General features: G+C 35.4%; 1 protein-coding gene across 1 annotated transcript; it reads left to right on the forward strand.

Annotated features, from left to right (window-relative positions):
* The first annotated feature begins 1,678 nt into the window (after positions 1-1,678).
* On the forward strand, positions 1,679-10,753 carry LOC132547600 (transmembrane protein 192-like). The gene is made up of 6 exons (XM_060211384.1): positions 1,679-1,738; positions 4,185-4,331; positions 4,765-4,981; positions 7,004-7,156; positions 7,759-7,864; positions 9,389-10,753. Exons 1-6 carry the CDS (start codon positions 1,703-1,705, stop codon positions 9,525-9,527), a joined length of 798 nt encoding a protein of 265 aa, XP_060067367.1. The 5' UTR covers positions 1,679-1,702; the 3' UTR covers positions 9,528-10,753.
* Positions 10,754-18,276: the final 7,523 nt, after the last annotated feature.

The following is an 18,276-nucleotide window of genomic DNA, read 5'->3' on the forward strand; positions in this document are numbered from 1 at the left end:
GTTATTTCAGCTTTGTGTACATTAAAGTACCCTAATTTATGGCGGTTTAACGAAGCCCTCACTTGTTAAAAATCTGAGAAAATTCGAAGTTACCTTTTGCATTCCACACTTCGGCATATTGCTCATAAGCTGAAGTTGGGGTAGTATGTATCGTATATATTTTCGTTGTTGTGGAAACTGGAGCGCTAGCTTCCACAAAACATTAGGTATGAGTTTGGGTAATGCATGTCTCGAAAACCTAAAAAAAAAATCATTACCAATTTCCATTCGTTTATTTTGATTGAAACCTGACATTTCATTACAGAATTATATACTTTAATTTCCCTGTGGCTTTGTTCTTGGAAAACTTGCAGTTTCAACAAAGACGTCAATATTTTGATAACGGGAATACTTTTTCATTGATTTGGCTTTATCCGAAAAGAATTATCTCTGATAAGGTCTACCTAGTCGAAGTTAAAAGGATTTGGTAATAAAAAAGTTTTGGAGACATTGGAATCATTCAACACATTCACCCTGAAAATAATATTTTTTTCTTATATCTAAGAAGTCCTCCATGTAGGCCCTACTAATTTTTATTATACATTTTGCCACAGACGTTGGTGGAAATAGGAAGAGTCAAGGAGACGGAAAACCTGTCACCAACCAACCTATCTAAGAACAAGGGCGATAACTATTAAAGGTCAAAGTCGATACCTGTTTCGTTGGTGAGACAACGCCTAGAAGTAGAACGAGTCGATTCAGACAAGACTCAATTCATTAGGTAGCAGTACACAGTTTCTCGGTGTGGCCATGGGTGATTTTTTTGCTCATTAGATTACCCCATTATAAAGGTTTTAATTAAAAATGAAAAAAAAATCCTTGCTAAAATTGGTCCTGTCATGTTAAAGTGGACAATGTGGGGTTTCATTTTTTTCCAGGATAACATTTTAGCTTGGTGTTGGAGATTACTATTTGGGCAGTCTCGAATCTGTGTCTACGCACCAAAAACTAGCTTTACAGGAAGTGAAATTTACATAGTGTTTACATGTGGTCATGTTATGAAGAATTTCCGAGTTGGAATTTGCTGAAATGTAAGTACTTTGTTACCATGACAGTATTGTTGATTGTAAGATAGGTGTTTAGAATTAAATTTCTCCTAGAAAGTTGTAGTGTTGGGTTGGAATTAGCAGTATTTTTGCATTTTTAGCATTTTTTCAGTAGGTAACCATGACAATCAAATGTCAGAAATCAGAGGATTTTTTTTTTTTTTACACAAATTTCATCTCTCTACTGTTAATGTAATTGTTATACAGTTTATAAATATATATACATGTAATGATGTATTTTTCATAACCAATCTGCTATACCTGTATATCTCAAACATGACAAATAATTTCAGGAAAAATGCAAATTAACTGTTTACTGCTACCTTACTAGAGGCTAGCTAGTATTGAGTTTCGTTTGAAATATTTTCATAGCTTCCGTATGTTCGCGATATAGATACTATTTTCCTATGTCAGCTTTTCAACAAACGTTTAACAAATATATGTATATACAATGGATATATATATTTTTAAAAAATGCAAACAATATGCCATTTTAATTAAATATAATGGTCTTTCTATGTATATTCCGGAAATTGATCGATTTCCGCGTTTTATTCGTACAGTAATCACGCCTTTTCAAACGCTTGCGAGCTCTTGACTAATTTACAAAATCCGCGATGGTGAGCCTGTCAAACGAAAACCGGCGTTCTGGCGTAAGTAAAGCTTTCAGTCATACTTTTAGGCTCTGAAAATGAGAAATGAATAAGTTTGACTTGTAGTAAACGAAATGGATACCGAAATCGTACTATGCTTGACATCTCCGTCGTTCGAAAATGTAAAATATTCAGGCATGACAGATCGGACCATGAATAATCATAAAGCACGTGACAAAACAATAACAACGACGAATTTGTTCATCATTGGACGACTCGATGTCAAAATGCTCTATCCATTCCGGTACACTAGCAGTACTTCCTTTGTCCTTTTACGGTGTCTGATGGTCTGTCAGTAAGAATAGTTATCACTATGAAAACTGTCCAAAAATATTCTTATTGATCGCACGTCAGGTTCTGGTGGACGTTTTGATACGACCCAACAAAGAATCAAGTTAATTTCGGTAATTTATTTTTGTCCATATATATCGTCTTGTGACACATGCGTATCATTAAGTAAATTAATTGATATAAAATAGTCACGAACGGGCTATTGTATTATCAGTGTACTACCAACATGCAGGGTTATTTTTCACTTATTGTTTTATTTCTATTTAAAAATTGATAATTACCCCTGCAGCATCGATAATTTCATTTTCAATATTAACAATTAGATGGTTTTATTTATTAGTTCATTTTAAATAATATAGTGTAAATTCATCTTTTTCGCTTGAGTAATGGTTCTGGGGGGAATGGGCTGAGTTGTTCTCGGGGCTGGCTGTGCCTCGATTAGCCAATCAATTGGGCCACAGCATCCTTTTCTGTCCAGCATTTGTCCAGTTTTGGCGCACTATGGTCAGTTTTTCTCCCTAGACCATTGAGTTTAATTGTGAATGTTAGGTGGTTAAGTTAATTCATGCAGTTTGTAGGTTTAGATTATTGTGTAGTCTTTTTGTGTGCATGTGCTGTACATATATAAGTAGAAGTCTCTGTCTTCTATGTACTTAGTTTTCAAGAACTGTTTAACCTTTTATTATTTGCCTGCAGTGTGTTTCTAATCAGGGCTCTCACACCCCATTTTGGGACTGGGGCCTGGGGCCCTTAGAATTGGGAAAAATAATGGTGTTTTCCTTAGAATTGGGAAAACTTGGGGTCTAAATTGGAAAAAAAAGATACTATTTTGCATTATTCGGCCCCAAATTTGGCAAATCGAGAGCCCTGCTAATGCTTTCGGTGTTGCTATAATTTATTAAGCCCTTTCACCCAGTTTTGAATATAAAGTGATGAACATTTTGAGACAGTGATGGACATTTCAAGACAGTAAAGCATGTGGGTAAAAGGGCTTTATTTATGTAATGCTTAATTTGTTTGTGTAATGCTTCAGTGTTTTTTGTTAATTAAATATGCCAAACCTTACTGGTGTGTTGTGATTTATGCAATGAAGGTAATTTGGGAAAAGGTCTTTGTATCTCATTTTGGTGCGAACATTTATCAAGTGAGACGGACATTTTAAGGAGTTGAATTATATATTTTTGGAATTCGGCCATACTGTGAAATAAATCCAATAGGAATGGTGTCTATATTTGGTCCCACCGAGCCCTATGAAAAAGCCCTGACCTGCCAGATTTATATGGCTTCACTGTTTTGATACCAATTATGTACAGTCTGTATTTTGAAGGGTTCAGACTATCAATCATTGGTTTTACTTTTGTCTCTGTTGCCGTTAATAGTCAGAATTCCTCCAAATATAAAAATATCTTTTTGTGACCCTTGCAAGGTGTGAACATTCTAGCAATGTTTTTTAGTAATTTACAACAGGATGATAACTACAAATCATACACTGATGGGAAAATTTATATTTTGTGTCCTTTCGATTTTGGGACTGATCAGGAAAAAGAAAGGATGACAGGTGATCATCTTGGATTAGTCACTTCAAGGTTGTGATCTCTGAGTCTTTAGAAGAATTTTCAATTTCCACATGAATTTAAAAGAACAAAAATAGATGAAAGAAGAGGAAAAAGGGAGAAAATAAAAACAAACAAATAAATAGGGAATATTCTTGTGTTTAAAACGTTTTGTGTTTTGAGGAATTTTAGTGATATCTTAACTCCCGAATTTGTCATTTTATGGAGTGTTCAAAAGCCATCATAATCATTTCAAAATGAAACATGTGCAAGCCAGATCAACCGAAAGAGGTGCAGATGACAATAAAATATAGTGAATTACAATCTTTCAGTGTTTTATATAGGGTGCATAGAGTTGCAAAGTACAAAGAAGTGTTGGAAAATTGGGTCTTGGTTTTCCGAGGATGTTGCAGCCTGTTAACTTCAGTGTGGTGGTGAACCTAAGAGGATACACTAGTTGTCAATTTGTTATCTTATTTCATAGGATACTGACAAAGTTGTACCATTCAAAGTACTCCCCCCACCCCACCCCACCCAATTTTTATTTTTTCATTAATTGTTTGATACAGTAAACTGTAGAGTTATATATCTAATGTTTTCAGGGTTACTTTTTTAATGATGACAATACAATTCAAGCTCGGGACAGTGATGAACCACTTCTGGACAGTCCCACTTACACCACAGAACTGGATAGGCCATTTCGGGTCATCAATACCACACCAGCAATTGTCCTGCACCTCCTTGTAATGGTAAATATTGTTGTATAGGTTTTGGTTTTTATTTCCGATGGTTCAAATTGTCGAAGTTTTACAGAAGTTTATGAGAAAAAGAAAGCATTTGTATATGTAGGCTGTAATCTGCTCCTTTTATTTTACTTTCAAAGCATTTATTGTTTACAGTTTGATAAAACTTCCAAATAGCAAAGCAAACATACAATATAATAGAGAGTCAGTGAAAATAAATAAGTTGTTTTATTAAAAATTTCGTCAAAATAACTTGGTGTGATAATCCATTTTTAATAGAAATTCTATCACAACAAGTTAGAAAATCATGTGTTTCCGTGACTACACAGTCACCTTCATCTGACAAATGGCCATCGTGGAGTGTACAGTATTTCCACATGTGTTTACTGTGTACAAGATAACAATCAGTTCATGGTTACAAGAATAATTGTTTTTGTAGGTGGTGGCAGCAGCAGTCGTGTTAGCATTGGACTCCATGTATCATCAGCAATCAGAGGCAATAATATATTACATCCAGGGGGCGCTGTGGTTCCTACATTTAACCTTTGACATGTTTTACCGACATTGTCACAAGAAAAGCCGTCTCCATGGATACCTTGAGTTTTACAGGCAAACAAGATTTGTACGTCAGTTGCCATTAGCCATAAATTCTGCAGGTATGTGTTGAGAATATTACACATTCATTTTTTGGTGTGTCACACACACAAGGAAATAAAGAGAGAGAAAGAAAAAAATTTCTACATAGCATGGGACACATTTCTAACAATTTTCAGCTGGTCACATGTACAAAAACAATCAAATGCATGTTAGTTGTAATGATAAATTACATAATCTATTTCTCACATTTTTGGTTACGTACTTGTTAAATAAAAATATTCCTTTTATATGATAATGATGATTTTATCATAAAATTCAGTTTCTGTTGAAAAAGTTTTCATAGCTATACTTTTCTTTATTGACCAGTATCAAAGCAAGATCTTATTGCATTCATAGCACCATGAACTAGATGTTGTAGATTTTGCTGATTATCATGTCATTACAATAATATTCTATAGTGCAAAAAAATAAGCATAAAGATAGAAAGTACTACTATGCTAAAATACATCATTATATTTAAAATCAAACAAATGACAATGAAAAATTGGCAAGACCAGTTATTCATTTCACACTAATCACTCTTGTTGGCCGGTATTGGAAGTTCATGAGGAAATTGGACAACCCAAGGAAAACCCCAAATGGTCTGGCCAGTAACCCTATACCTTTTCATCTGGCCAGTAACCCTATACCTTTTCATCTGGCCAGTAACCCTATGCCTTTTCATCTAGCCAGTAACCCTATACCTTTTCATCTAGCCAGTAACCCTATACCTTTTTATCTGGCCTGTGACCCTATTCCTTTTCATCTGGCAAGTAACTCCTTACCTTTTCATAACCCTATACTTTTCATCTGGCCAGTAACCCTATACCTTTTCATCTGTCCAGTAACCCCTTACCTTTTCATCTAGCCAGTGACCCTATACCTTTTTATCTGGCCAGTAACCCTATACCTTTTCATCTGGCCAGTGACCCTATACCTTTTTATCTGGCCAGTAACCCTATACCTTTTCATCTGGCCAGTAACCCTATACCTTTTTATCTGGCCAAAAAAATATACCTTTTCATCTGGCCAGTAACCCTAAAATAACATTATATTTAAAATCAAACCAGTAACCCAATACCTTTTCATTTCACAGTAACCCTATACCTTTTCATCTTGCAAATAACCCTATACCTTTTCATCTGTCCAGTAACCCTATACCTTTTCATCTTGTCAGTAACCCTATACCTTTTCATCTAGCCAGTAACCCCTTACCTTTTCATCTAGCCAGTAACCCCTTAACTTTTCTTCTTGCCAGTAACCCTATGCCTTTTCATCTAGCCAGTAACCCCTTAACTTTTCTTCTTGCCAGTAACCCTATGCCTTTTCATCTAGCCAGTAACCCTATACCTTTTCATCTAGCCAGTAACCCTATACCTTTTCATCTTGCCAGTAACTCAATAACTTTTCATCTGGCCAGTAACCCTATACCTTTTCATCTTGCCAGTAACCCTATACCTTTTCATCTTGCCAGTAACCCTATACCTTTTCATCTTGCCAGTAACCCTATACCTTTTCATCTGGCCAGTAACGCTATACCTTTTCATCTGGCCAGTAACGCTATACCTTTTCATCTGGCCAGTAACCCTATACCTTTTCATCTGGCCAGTAACCCAATGCCTTTTCATTTGGCCATTAAACCCCATACATTTTCTTTGATACATTATAAAGGAAGAATTGAAACCCAGATGCCTAATTGAAGGGGAAGTGTATTAATGCACAAGCCAACCAACCAAAATTATTTTCCTATTCTAAAACAGTTGATTGCCTTGATAAAAATAATTTCGGAACCAAAAGTTGGAGATATCTGCACAATTTCTAAGGGTTATTCTCACGACCTGTCCACTTTAAACCTCAGTATTATACATTAATTTCACTATTTAGTACTTATAATTGTACAGTGTAACTATGAAAAAGAATCCCAGGCCGAGGAAGGTAATTCTTATAGTGATACAGGCACATGAAATTAAACTATTAATATTTTTCATCTCAGTTTCACTTTGTAAAATCATTGAAGTGTTTTCCAACTCTGTTGCTATCAGTGAATGCCGGATTGATCATCCTGGCCAGCGTGGCAAGACGGGAAGGCTGGACACCTGATACTGGAAAACACAACAAAGTCTGGCATCTCAGCCTCCGTCTCATCGTCGTGCTCCACATCGTCATCAAACTCATCGTACTTATCCTCTATCTAGGTCAGCATTATGCCCTTTATTTGTTGTTAATTTTACATTTCCCCCATTAAGATCATGATTATGTGAAAATGCATCAATATCAGTGAAGACATGTATCTAGGTCAGTGTAGACATATATCTAGGTCAGTGCAGACATATATCTAGGTCAGTGAAATTCTGGTTCTAGCACAATCAACACCTTCATCCAGGTCATTGTGGTCTTGTGCTTAGGTCAGTTTAAAGATATATCTATAGGTCAGTGTAAATAAATATACAGATTAATGTAGTCTTGCATTTAGGTCAGTGTAGTCCTCTATCTAGGTCAGTGTAGTCCTGTATTTAGGTCAGTGTAGTCCTATATCTAGGTCAGTACAGTCTTGTATTTCAGTCAGTGTAGTCACATATCTATGTCAGTGTAGTCACATATCTAGGTCAATGTAATCCATCTAGGTCAGTGTAGTCCTATTTATTTAGGTCAGTGTAGTTCTGTATTTTGGTCAGTGATCTATGTCAATTGATATCATTGGTCAAATATCAGTTGCAATAGATACATGCCACAGGTAAAGATGGATTGTACACTTATGTCCTTGATATTATGCCTTTGCCTTAATGTCAATTTCCAGTGAAGACTGTGAAGTTCAATAAAAGCCAAGTGTCCCCAGACGTTGCTCAAGAAGACATGATGGCAAGCTTTGTACAGTCGACCCATTCATCAGAAATAGGATTCAGGTAATATAGCATCTATGAAGACAAGTTTTGTACAGTCGACCCATTCACCAGAAATGTGAATCAAATTTGTTTGAAGCTAAGCCTGACCCATAGAACCAACTTCTTCTCAAGGGCCAAAGTGTCAAATGTTGCCATATTGGCTGGTAGTGTTTTGGCATGAAGCCTGATAAAGTTTATGTAAAAGAAAATACCATGCATTCTGGGAGAGATTGTGTCTAAAGCTGGAAAATGTAAGTTTTGGTTTATTGGGTTACCTGAGACAAAATCTCATGGTGTCCTATTCTAATACCCTTCATCAGGCGTCGTGCATCCATACACAATTTAACCCTTTCGACTTCTTCTGAAAAACCCGTGATACAATTTCAATGAAATTTTGCAGAAACCATCCCTTGCCTTAGATGAACCAAAATTGTGAATTATACAATCCCCACCCCTAAGGGGCCTGATGGGCAAGGCCAAAAGGAGTCAAATTGACTATGGTAGAATCAAATACTCTTTATCAATGAAAGCATTTTAAGGTGGTTTACTAAAATTGTGAATTTCATGGCCCCAAGGTCTTACATTTACCCATTGGGAGGGGGTAAATTTTACTATAGTTTATATATGAAAACTAGATTTTTGAGCATAATTTGTTTAATTTCCATTGGAAATATTTCAAACTTCAGAATTATGAGTGAAGGTTGACGGTTTTTCAGTAGGCTCATTTTGATCCTGTCTGACCCCCAGGTACTGATGGGCAGAGCCAAAAGGGATCAAATTGACTTAAATTTCAAAAATCTTCTTCTCAAGACCCAGATATGGTTGGATCAAATACTCTTCATGAATGACAGCATCTTAAGGTGCTTTACCAAAATTGTGAATTTCATGGTCCCAGGGTCTCGCATATCCCCATTGGGAGGGGGTTTAGTTTACTCCAGTTTATATAGGAAAATTAGATTTTTTAGAATAATTTGTTTAATTTCCATTGGAAATATTCAAACTTGGTTAGAGTTCTGAGTGAAGGATGACGGCTTGATGGCTTGCCAATTTTGATCCTGACTGACCATCAAGGCTGATGGATGGGACCAAAAGGGGTCAAATTGAATTAAATTTCAAAAATCTTCTTCTCGAGACCCAGATATGGTAGAATCAAATGCTCTCCATGAATGCAAGCATCTTAAGTTTCTTAAGTACCAAAATCAGTCTCATATCTTCCTGGGGAGGAATTTTTTTAGACTTTATTCTAATTTTCATAGAAAAATTGTATTTTGAGCATAACCTTGGTTTTTTCCTGCTGGAAATAACTTTATAAGAATTATCAGTATAGGATGAAAGTTATTTTTTAATGCATGTATTGACACTGTCTATATTCAGTGTCACAATTTCTGTTTCATGACACTTGATAACTATCCTTTCACCTATATATTCAATATTGCTTATCTCTGGTGACCGTCAAGGGCATTAGGCCTCTTGCTTTTTCTACATGTTTTTGGAATATAAATGTTGTAGACATGTGGAAGTGACCTTGATTGTTTTCTATTACAGAGATGAACAGTACACTGAACAAGTTTTGGAGAAGCAAGCTGATATGATACGGTACCTTAAACAACATAACGCCCAGCTCGGAAAACGTATCCTTGCTCTCACAGCTGAAAACCAGAACCTCAGGGGAGGTAACAGCTGAGGGGTCAAATATAACGAAGACTACGAGACTTGATCGCTCAGTAATGAGGACAAACAGTTACATTTATGTTTACTGCTTTATTTACTCTTCGTCCAGACATGACGGCTGTCTGACTGCACTACCATTCAAGACTGTCAAACTTTGATATCCTTGTCTTAACTTAGATTGAATGGATCAGTCTAATCGGAGTAGGAATAGAGTTAAATTGAAGGCTCTGTACATCTATTATTGGAGAATGAAAATTTCCAGGATGAGAAGAAGAGAAATCTCTGTCTGGTGATCATCATCTATTGAATTTCACAATTAAAGGTGAAAATTTGCTCGAGAACAATTACCATCAACTTGAGGAAAAAAGAAAACATGACAAAATGTACTAAAAAAATCCAGTAATGATTGATATCAGTAAATTAAATATCATTTTGAATAGATGGGAAATTCTAACATATGATATTTTGTAATAAAACAACTTCCTGCAATGAGGTCATACATAGGCCTACTTGTAGGGATATTGGTGTCGCAATAATTACTGACTAATTATTGACACAGCACATATTTGTAGATAAGATAAGTACATCACAGTTAGATGATGTAGGTAGTGGGTAATGTATCCAAACAAAGACTTACATACTCTGATGCTGTCAATTATAAACATTCTTTATTTATCTGCATATGAACTGCTGCCCACAAATAAGTCCCCTCCTTCATTTTTGCAGAATCATCAATTTTGAAAACTCTTTATTTTGTAAGCAAATCATAATGAATTTATTTATCTCTTTAAATTATTAGATACAGCACTTGTACCTCATCAATAAAACAATTTTCATTTTCAAGGGATTATACTTGTTGCTATCATGGACAAATTAATAATGATGAAAACTAGAAAATAATGTTAATAGAGAGTACCTCACTCCATGTCATCACTTTATGAAAAAAAAATTTTTTTTTTTGTGACAAGGAAATTTGAATGAAGATAGAAAAAAAAATTTACAGTATTGTTGCATCTTATGCAGATTCTCAATGTCTGTTTCAATTTATTTTTTATTTTTTTTTTTAGGTCATCTGACCCGAAGGGTCCGATGACCTATAGTCATCATGCTTCGTCCGTCGTCGTCCGCCGTGTGCCGTGTGCCGTGCGCCGTCCGTAAACTTTTCATTCAAACGACTTCTTCTCAAATACTAGAAGGTCTAGGGGGCTAATACTTGGCACAGAGGATACTGGCATGGAGCTCTACCAAGTTTGTTCAAATGAATGACCTTGACCCACTTTAAAGGTCACAGGGGTCAAATATGTTAAAATCTTTAAACAACTTCTTCTCAATAACCAACAGGCTCAGATTGCTGATATTGTGCCTGTGGCATGCTGGGATGAAGGGCTATCAAGTTTGTTTAAATGAATGACCTTGAACAACTTTCAAGGTCACAGGGGTCAAATATGTCAAAATCTTTAAATAACTTCTTCTCAAATACTAGAAGGCCTAGGGGGCTAATACTTGGCCCATAGCATGCTGGCATGGAGCCCTACAAAGTTTGTTCAAATGAATGAGCTTGGCCCACTTTCAAGGTCACAGGGGTCAAATATGTTAAAATATACAAAGGACTTCATCTCAATAAGCAAAAGTCTATGAGTGCCGATATTGGGTCTGTAGCATGCTGGGAGGAAAGGCTACCAAGTTTATTCAAATGAATGACCTTGACCCACTTTCAAGGTCACAGGGGTCAAATATGTTAAAATATACAAACGACTTCTTCTCAACAAGCAAAAGTCCATGAGTGCTGATATTGGGCCTGTAAGATGCTTGGAGGAGAGGCTACCAAGTTTGTTCAAATGAATGACCTCAACCCACTTTCTAGGTTTGGCTTGCTTTTTGTCAGATGACCGTTAAGGCCCATGGGCCTCTTGTTTTTTTGAGATTTGAAATCCAGTGATAACAATTCTGTTATACTGTTACGAGATAGCTTTATTCAGTGGTAAGCTGAGCCTCTCTATGGGGAGATCACTCTGTTTAATGATATTACACTTATTGCTGTTTTCATGTGTTACTTTCCATGGCAAATTTATATTAATAAATATAAAATCATCTACTAATTCTTGTGCTGGTTTGTTTGATAATGCACAAAAATTGGGTACACTATTAAGATATTGTATCTATTTATTCTGTGTTGTGTATGTGATGGAGCCACTTGTTTGTCAAAACCTGTTTACCATGATGGAAATCTGTTCAAATCCATCCTATATTCATGCTTCTTGTAAATGTAATGGAGGAATCAGTTTACTGCGTTGATGATAACATGATCATGTAATTTTCTGTCTTTTATTTACAGTTGAAAAATAACAATATCTTATATACATTTAGTATGTCCATGTGTACAAAACACACAGCTCCCAGTCCACAGCTCCCAGTTCATAGTAGCTTGTTAATTCTGTCTATCCCTTAAACAAGTCTCATTGCTGAACACAATTATCCTTTACCTATCATGGCTAACACAACAACCACACACGACATTCCATTCCCATAATTCTGTTTAATTTTAGTTACCATCTTCTTTAATTTTCTGTTGTGTAGCCGTCAACCTCAATAAGATAACTCATGAAAATTATATATATATATATATATATATATATATATATTCTCAGAACTTCACTGGACACTGTCCCTAATGTATTGTATTATGTTTATTTTTAAGTGTTCCATTTCCAAAAAAAAAAATACTTTCATGAATTTCTTCTCTGATTATCATTTGATGATAATAAAATCTAATGAAATAAAATTTCATTACACCATTGTTATTATACCGAAAAGTGTTTACCAATAAGTTTGTCACTGAAAAATGTATGTGTACAAAATGCTGTAGAATTATACCAAGTGTCTGGGTGTTCTGAGATTATTCTTAAGCAAACTGCATAAACATAAAAAAAAACATGACAGATATACCTTGTAAATGTTGTCAAAATTGAACAATTGTTGTAAGTTGTTATATTTGCAAGAATTAAAAAAAAAAGATGAATTTAACCCAAGAGTGTTTTTTGTAACAGGTACATCAGTTATTGTAATGTTTGTGCCAAATGTTGATTATGTTATTATTTTTTAAATGTGTTGTAATGTTAAATGTTTCCATATTCTCAGTAGACTGAATTAAAAAGTCATATTAATTTACTTTTTACTAGATTCCAATAGGGAAACAAAGGAGTCAAATGCTTGCAATACATTTCTGTAGCAATATTGTATGTTGTGTTGTGATATAAGTGATCAGGTATGTTCTCATTGATTCTCATTACATATCTCTGTGTTAAAACATACACCAGAAAAGTACATCAGTATAGTACTGTATACCTATACCTTATCCCCAACGAACCATTAGATTTACTTCCAGTAGATTGGGATTTTTATCATTTCAAAATCTAGAATTACACACGAAGAAGTGACATAAAAAATATGAAACTTGCAAAATATCTTGATTAAACAAAAAATGCAGAAACATTGTGGAGGTAAGAAATTAAAAAGGATGAAAAAAACAAAGGAGAATCTGCTTGAACACATCCTGCAACATATACAATTTGATGAATGGCACCAACCTTTTCTGAGTGGATGTTATATAGGGATTGAGCATGACTTTCAAGTTGTATATCTCTACTTTATTTACAAAAATAACTAGTTAACTCAATTACATCCTCAGTATTTCCTCATCTTGGCTGTGTTTTAGTCCTGTTTCTACCCTGGGAACTAAAACATGGCCGCAGTTAAGTGTTTCTGCTAAATCAGTTAAGAAACATACAGACAAAGTCCACACTTTCTCTTTTAGTGTCATGGTGCACCCTATTATTTTCAATTTTTTTTTTTAGATTTTATGTTGGTTTGTATCGGTACATGTAAAATAAAACTGTATTGGCTTGTGGGGTATACCAGATTTGTGTGTTTCACTTGACTAGGCCAATTTCCCTGGGCGTAGCATCAGTAAAGAGACCTAGTATGTTGAAATCAGAAACTGACTATTCCTGAAATACTTACTGTAACTGTATATTTGTGAGTGTCTAATAGACTTAGAATTGATACTGTTTCCCTGTGTGGAGAAGTATCAGCGTCAACATGCCTCCAATGTGTTCACTTGCATTCAGTATATACAGTGTATATTCATTGTTTCGTGTGTAACTGTCTATAGATAATCATTTGAAAAATAAATAAAACACAGTTCTCTTTTTCTATGTTGTGTATTTTATCATGTTCCCTGAAAAGTTGTGGCTTTGACTGTCTGCATGCCCTCATTCCATCTGTCATTTCATTGCCAGGGCATAACTTTGCAGGAAGTGAAGCAAAGATAATGAAACATGTTGTATAATTTGATAATACTAAGACAATGTGCAGTGTACAAAATTCCCCACCCCTCATGTACAGTGATTGTCCTTTTTTTCAATTTTTTTGTCCAGGGTATAAATTTACTAGCATTTAAACTAGAATAGTGAAACTTTTGTCAGGGTAAGACAATGTACAGTGTACATGTTACTAAGTCAGAACCTGCAACTCTTTTAATTACAGAGTTATTGCCCTTTCTGTCTAGAGAATGTCATTAAATTTCTTGCATTTAAACTAGGGTAATGAAACTTTGGAATTTACATTGGTCATATTAGAAGTGTGCAGTATACCAAATTCAGGGCTTGAAACCCCCAAATACAGAATTATTGTTAAAATTTTGTGTCTGATAAAGTTATTTTCGAGGAGCATTCATCAGTTTAACTCATTTTCTTGTTTATTCTATGCTTAAAATATCCTTTTTCATTTCAGAATATGTTCTTGTTTTGTTGTTGATGACAAATGGAATTGGGCAACAGGCAGAGCCTATGAAAGCCCTCTCGTACAACTTAAACAAGTACACAGACACATCAATCAAAATTAAAGATATTGAATAATAATGATAGCATTCCAGGAATAAGAATTTAGAATATAGATTCAGATGAATAATTATCTAACAGAAATGTAAGGCAAGCATTACTATCATTTATATTATAGTGTTGGAGGGTAGTAAGATTAGATAGATAATATATATAACAAGATGGCGTCAAAGTCTGTCAATTGATCACGGCAGAGACTTTCTAATTAGTTGTACAATTTTTTTTATGTTGCTATCTCATGAGAAATATTGGATAGATCTTTCTTAAACTTTGTTTTGTTTCTTTGTTGTGTTCATCTGAGTTTGGGACTGATCAGAAAGACAAAATGGCCATGGATTTTTTTTTTTTTTTTCATTTTTTTCCCCAACCAATTTTCATATTCTTATTTCACCTCCAAGGATGATACACTTAAGGTCTAAACTCATTGATGAGTCCTGGAAGTAAGAAACAGCTGTATGATGCAGATTGGTTTAAATTGACATTGTACCAAATTTTATAGTGGTATTGTAAGGTATTCTTTTCTTCCTGCTAAGTCCTTTATAGATCGATGTAAAATTACATCCTAACATTCACTATGATATGTTTTACTTTGTGAACCTCCTGAGTATAAAAAACACCACAGAAGCAAAGTTCAATAGATAGAATTTATTAATTGCATTCTTCTTGTACCACTTATCTTATTAGTTAACCTTACCTTTACTAGAGGTTATACCGTTGTCTGTCCGTCCCGTCTTATGCAACTGCAAACTTCTTCTTTTCAATAAATAAAAGGTTGAAAATTAGAATATTTTTGCCGGACGATTGTGATATGAAATGGCCATGACCCGTATTCAAATTTTCAGCGATAAAATTTGTGGAAACGTGGAATAGCTTCTTATTGAAAAAAACGGCCTTGGGCAAGGTATTTGGCCGGAAGCTTCCATTGATGAGCCCGACATGGTTTGCTGAAAGAAGTGACCTTGACCAACATTCATTGTCACAAGAGTCTTTTTTTTTTTACAAAAATCAAATGACTTAATTTAACCCGACATGTTTTGATTTATTCTAATAACATGGTTCAGAATATACACAAGCATTCTATATATCTGATAATTTTAGAACGACATCATATACCTGTGGATATTTTGAATCGTGCCACTATTCGTTTTGATTAAAAACGTCGTATTTAGGTTAAGGCAAACATGTGGGACTTAAGTTCACCACGTGCAATTTCGAAGATTGTACAAAAGGCACAGGATTGAATAGCACCTTTTAATACTTTAGAGTTAGATACAGTAGGGCCAAACACTGAATTAAAGTGCAGCATACAGCTGTTTCGTCCTTTTAAGACACAAACTCCGCCATACATCTGTTTCGTCTTTCTAGAACTCGTCAGTCATAGGCCCCTATTATATGACGTATTTTTGTAATTCCGAATGACAAAATCTTCAAGTATGACTCAAAGCCAAAACAAAAAGAAAAAAAAATGTATGAAAGTATTTTAGGGAATATCATATGTAAGAGAAACACTAAACAAAATAATTCAGATGCGAGTACACTCACGCAAAAGATTGCATACTGTTCAAGGAAGGTTAAATTGGCAGCACTATAGATGTCAGCCATAATCTTCTCCGTGTTGGGGACTTGGAACGTGACAACAACGACGATAGATTTTTTCATGATCGTCATGTTGGGCACTGTACTGGCGGATGTGACACCTATTGAATCACGAGCGAACATTCGAAAAAACTTTCTGTGCCAAACTGTGGCACGACCTTAGAGGTCAACCAGGTTATCATCATGCCGAATGATTAGGTCCAAGTCGGGACAGGCTATGACAAGTCTACCGAAGATTGTCTACGGCGATCACGAAGTTACGCTTTCTCGGAATGAAAACAGAATAACTTCTCTAAGTCGACTAAGAACTATTTTGTTTGTCTATACATGTCAATAAAATGCAATAAAAATTAATAAATGCTAAAACAGCGACTCAACAATAAAATTTTCGATCTTTGTTAATAAAAACACTTTTTACAACCGGAAATAAATATAAGATATAATGCCTGCCAATTTTAAATGATTTTACTCTGTGTTTTGGACATATATCAAAGCAGTTCAAAGGAATATAGAATTCAACATAAAATTTACATGTTGAGACTACAGAGTGCATAGACAGAACGTCTAGATAAGTGCACTCAAGGTTATTCTGGTAGCACTTCGTGTCAATCGTAATCTCGCTGTAGGTCCTAAAGCGAAACAACAATGGTGATAGTTTATTTAATGATCATTACGCTGGGCACTGTACTGGCGGATGTTACACCTTTCGAAACTCAGTTACAAAACTTACAACATCAGGTGATATCACTGAACAACGCTCTTGATGACGTCATCAGGGAATTTGTAAACCTGAGACAGAAACATGAAGACTTGGAAATCAAGTTCGATAATTTATCAGACCAGTGTAAACACCAAAGGTAGTATATACGTTGTTTAAGTCAATAAGGCAACTTTCACATAATCAGCCTATATTTCCGTATTTTCGTTAAAACTAACAGGCTTGAAGGGATCAACAGGTGTATCCCTGTTAACCCGCCTGTTTGTGTGCCCGACGAATAATTTTCTCTTTCTTCGTGCCTATCTAAAGAATTGGGAGTTTGTATACGGCCTAGCAGTACCAGTTGGTAATTGATTGTGGTGACATAGATGTGACTCTATTACTGACACCAGATACCACTCATGTTCCAAAATATTCGTATGTAGCTTTGATAGAAGGAATGAGAGTTGGCAATTACTTATATTGACACAGATATAAATAATATTTGTTTCTATATCTAACAGTCAATCCGTTATACATGACATTATTTTAATAAAGAAATCCAAAATCTATTTCACAAATCTTAATTTACGTCGTTTTTCTCTGTCTTTTCTGAAGTAATGGACGAGAACGGAGATATGGTAAAAAGAAAACAAATGCTGGTGAATTACCGGGAGGTCAGATTAATGGCTCACAAAGGAGAAGACAAAATGGGATGACGCCACGTTTAAGACCATGTATATAGTATTTTCGAAAAGAAGTTTTAAAAAGAGAATAGATTGATCAGTATTTGTACACTTATAGTAGATACAGAGAATATTCTGAAGTCAGATTTCGTATGATAATTTCAGGGTAATATACTACTCACAATTTGATAGGGATCACACCTAATAATCAGCAAATATTTCGTTCAAATTAAAATAATACGTATTCCTTATGTTTGTTGGTTTATATCTGTACCGAGGTCTATGTGTATCGGGTGTTTATGTGGTCAGTCACCCGTAACGCCTACACTTCACGTGTACACGCACGAGCCTCCTACGTGCAGATTGTCATCAATACGTTTGTGGCAGAATATCTCGCTTTTTGCTTTACATTTTAAACTTTAATGGTTTTAAATGCCCCGATAGCAGGCTAGAACACGTCTAAGCACTTCAGGTATGGACAGGGGCATTGGTATGATCCAGTCTGGTAGGTCACAAAGGGAGGTGGCCAGTGACCTTGGTGTGTCCCAGAGTGTTGTGTCCCGTATGTGGAATCGTTACCAAAATTATGGAACGTCACTACGTAATGACTTCCAGAATGCCACCGGAACTCGTATCTCCACACAAACTGTGAGAAATAGACTTCATGATGCTGGTTTAAGGTCGCGCAGACCTGCTGTGAGAATTCCTTTGACGTTACGACATGTTCAAGCTAGACTTGCTTGGGTTCGTGATCATGTGAATTTGAACCTCCATGACTGGTCTCCCGTACTTTTTACAGACAAGTCTAGATTTTGCTTGGATTTCACTGACCAACGTGTCAGGATGTGGCAACTGCCAAATGAGAGGTTCCATGCCGCTAACGTT

Source organism: Ylistrum balloti, unplaced genomic scaffold, assembly GCF_031769215.1.
Source record: "Ylistrum balloti isolate Yb309-2 unplaced genomic scaffold, AGI_CSIRO_Ybal_v1 Utg369614, whole genome shotgun sequence".
NCBI classification, from domain to species: Eukaryota; Metazoa; Mollusca; class Bivalvia; order Pectinida; family Pectinidae; genus Ylistrum; species Ylistrum balloti.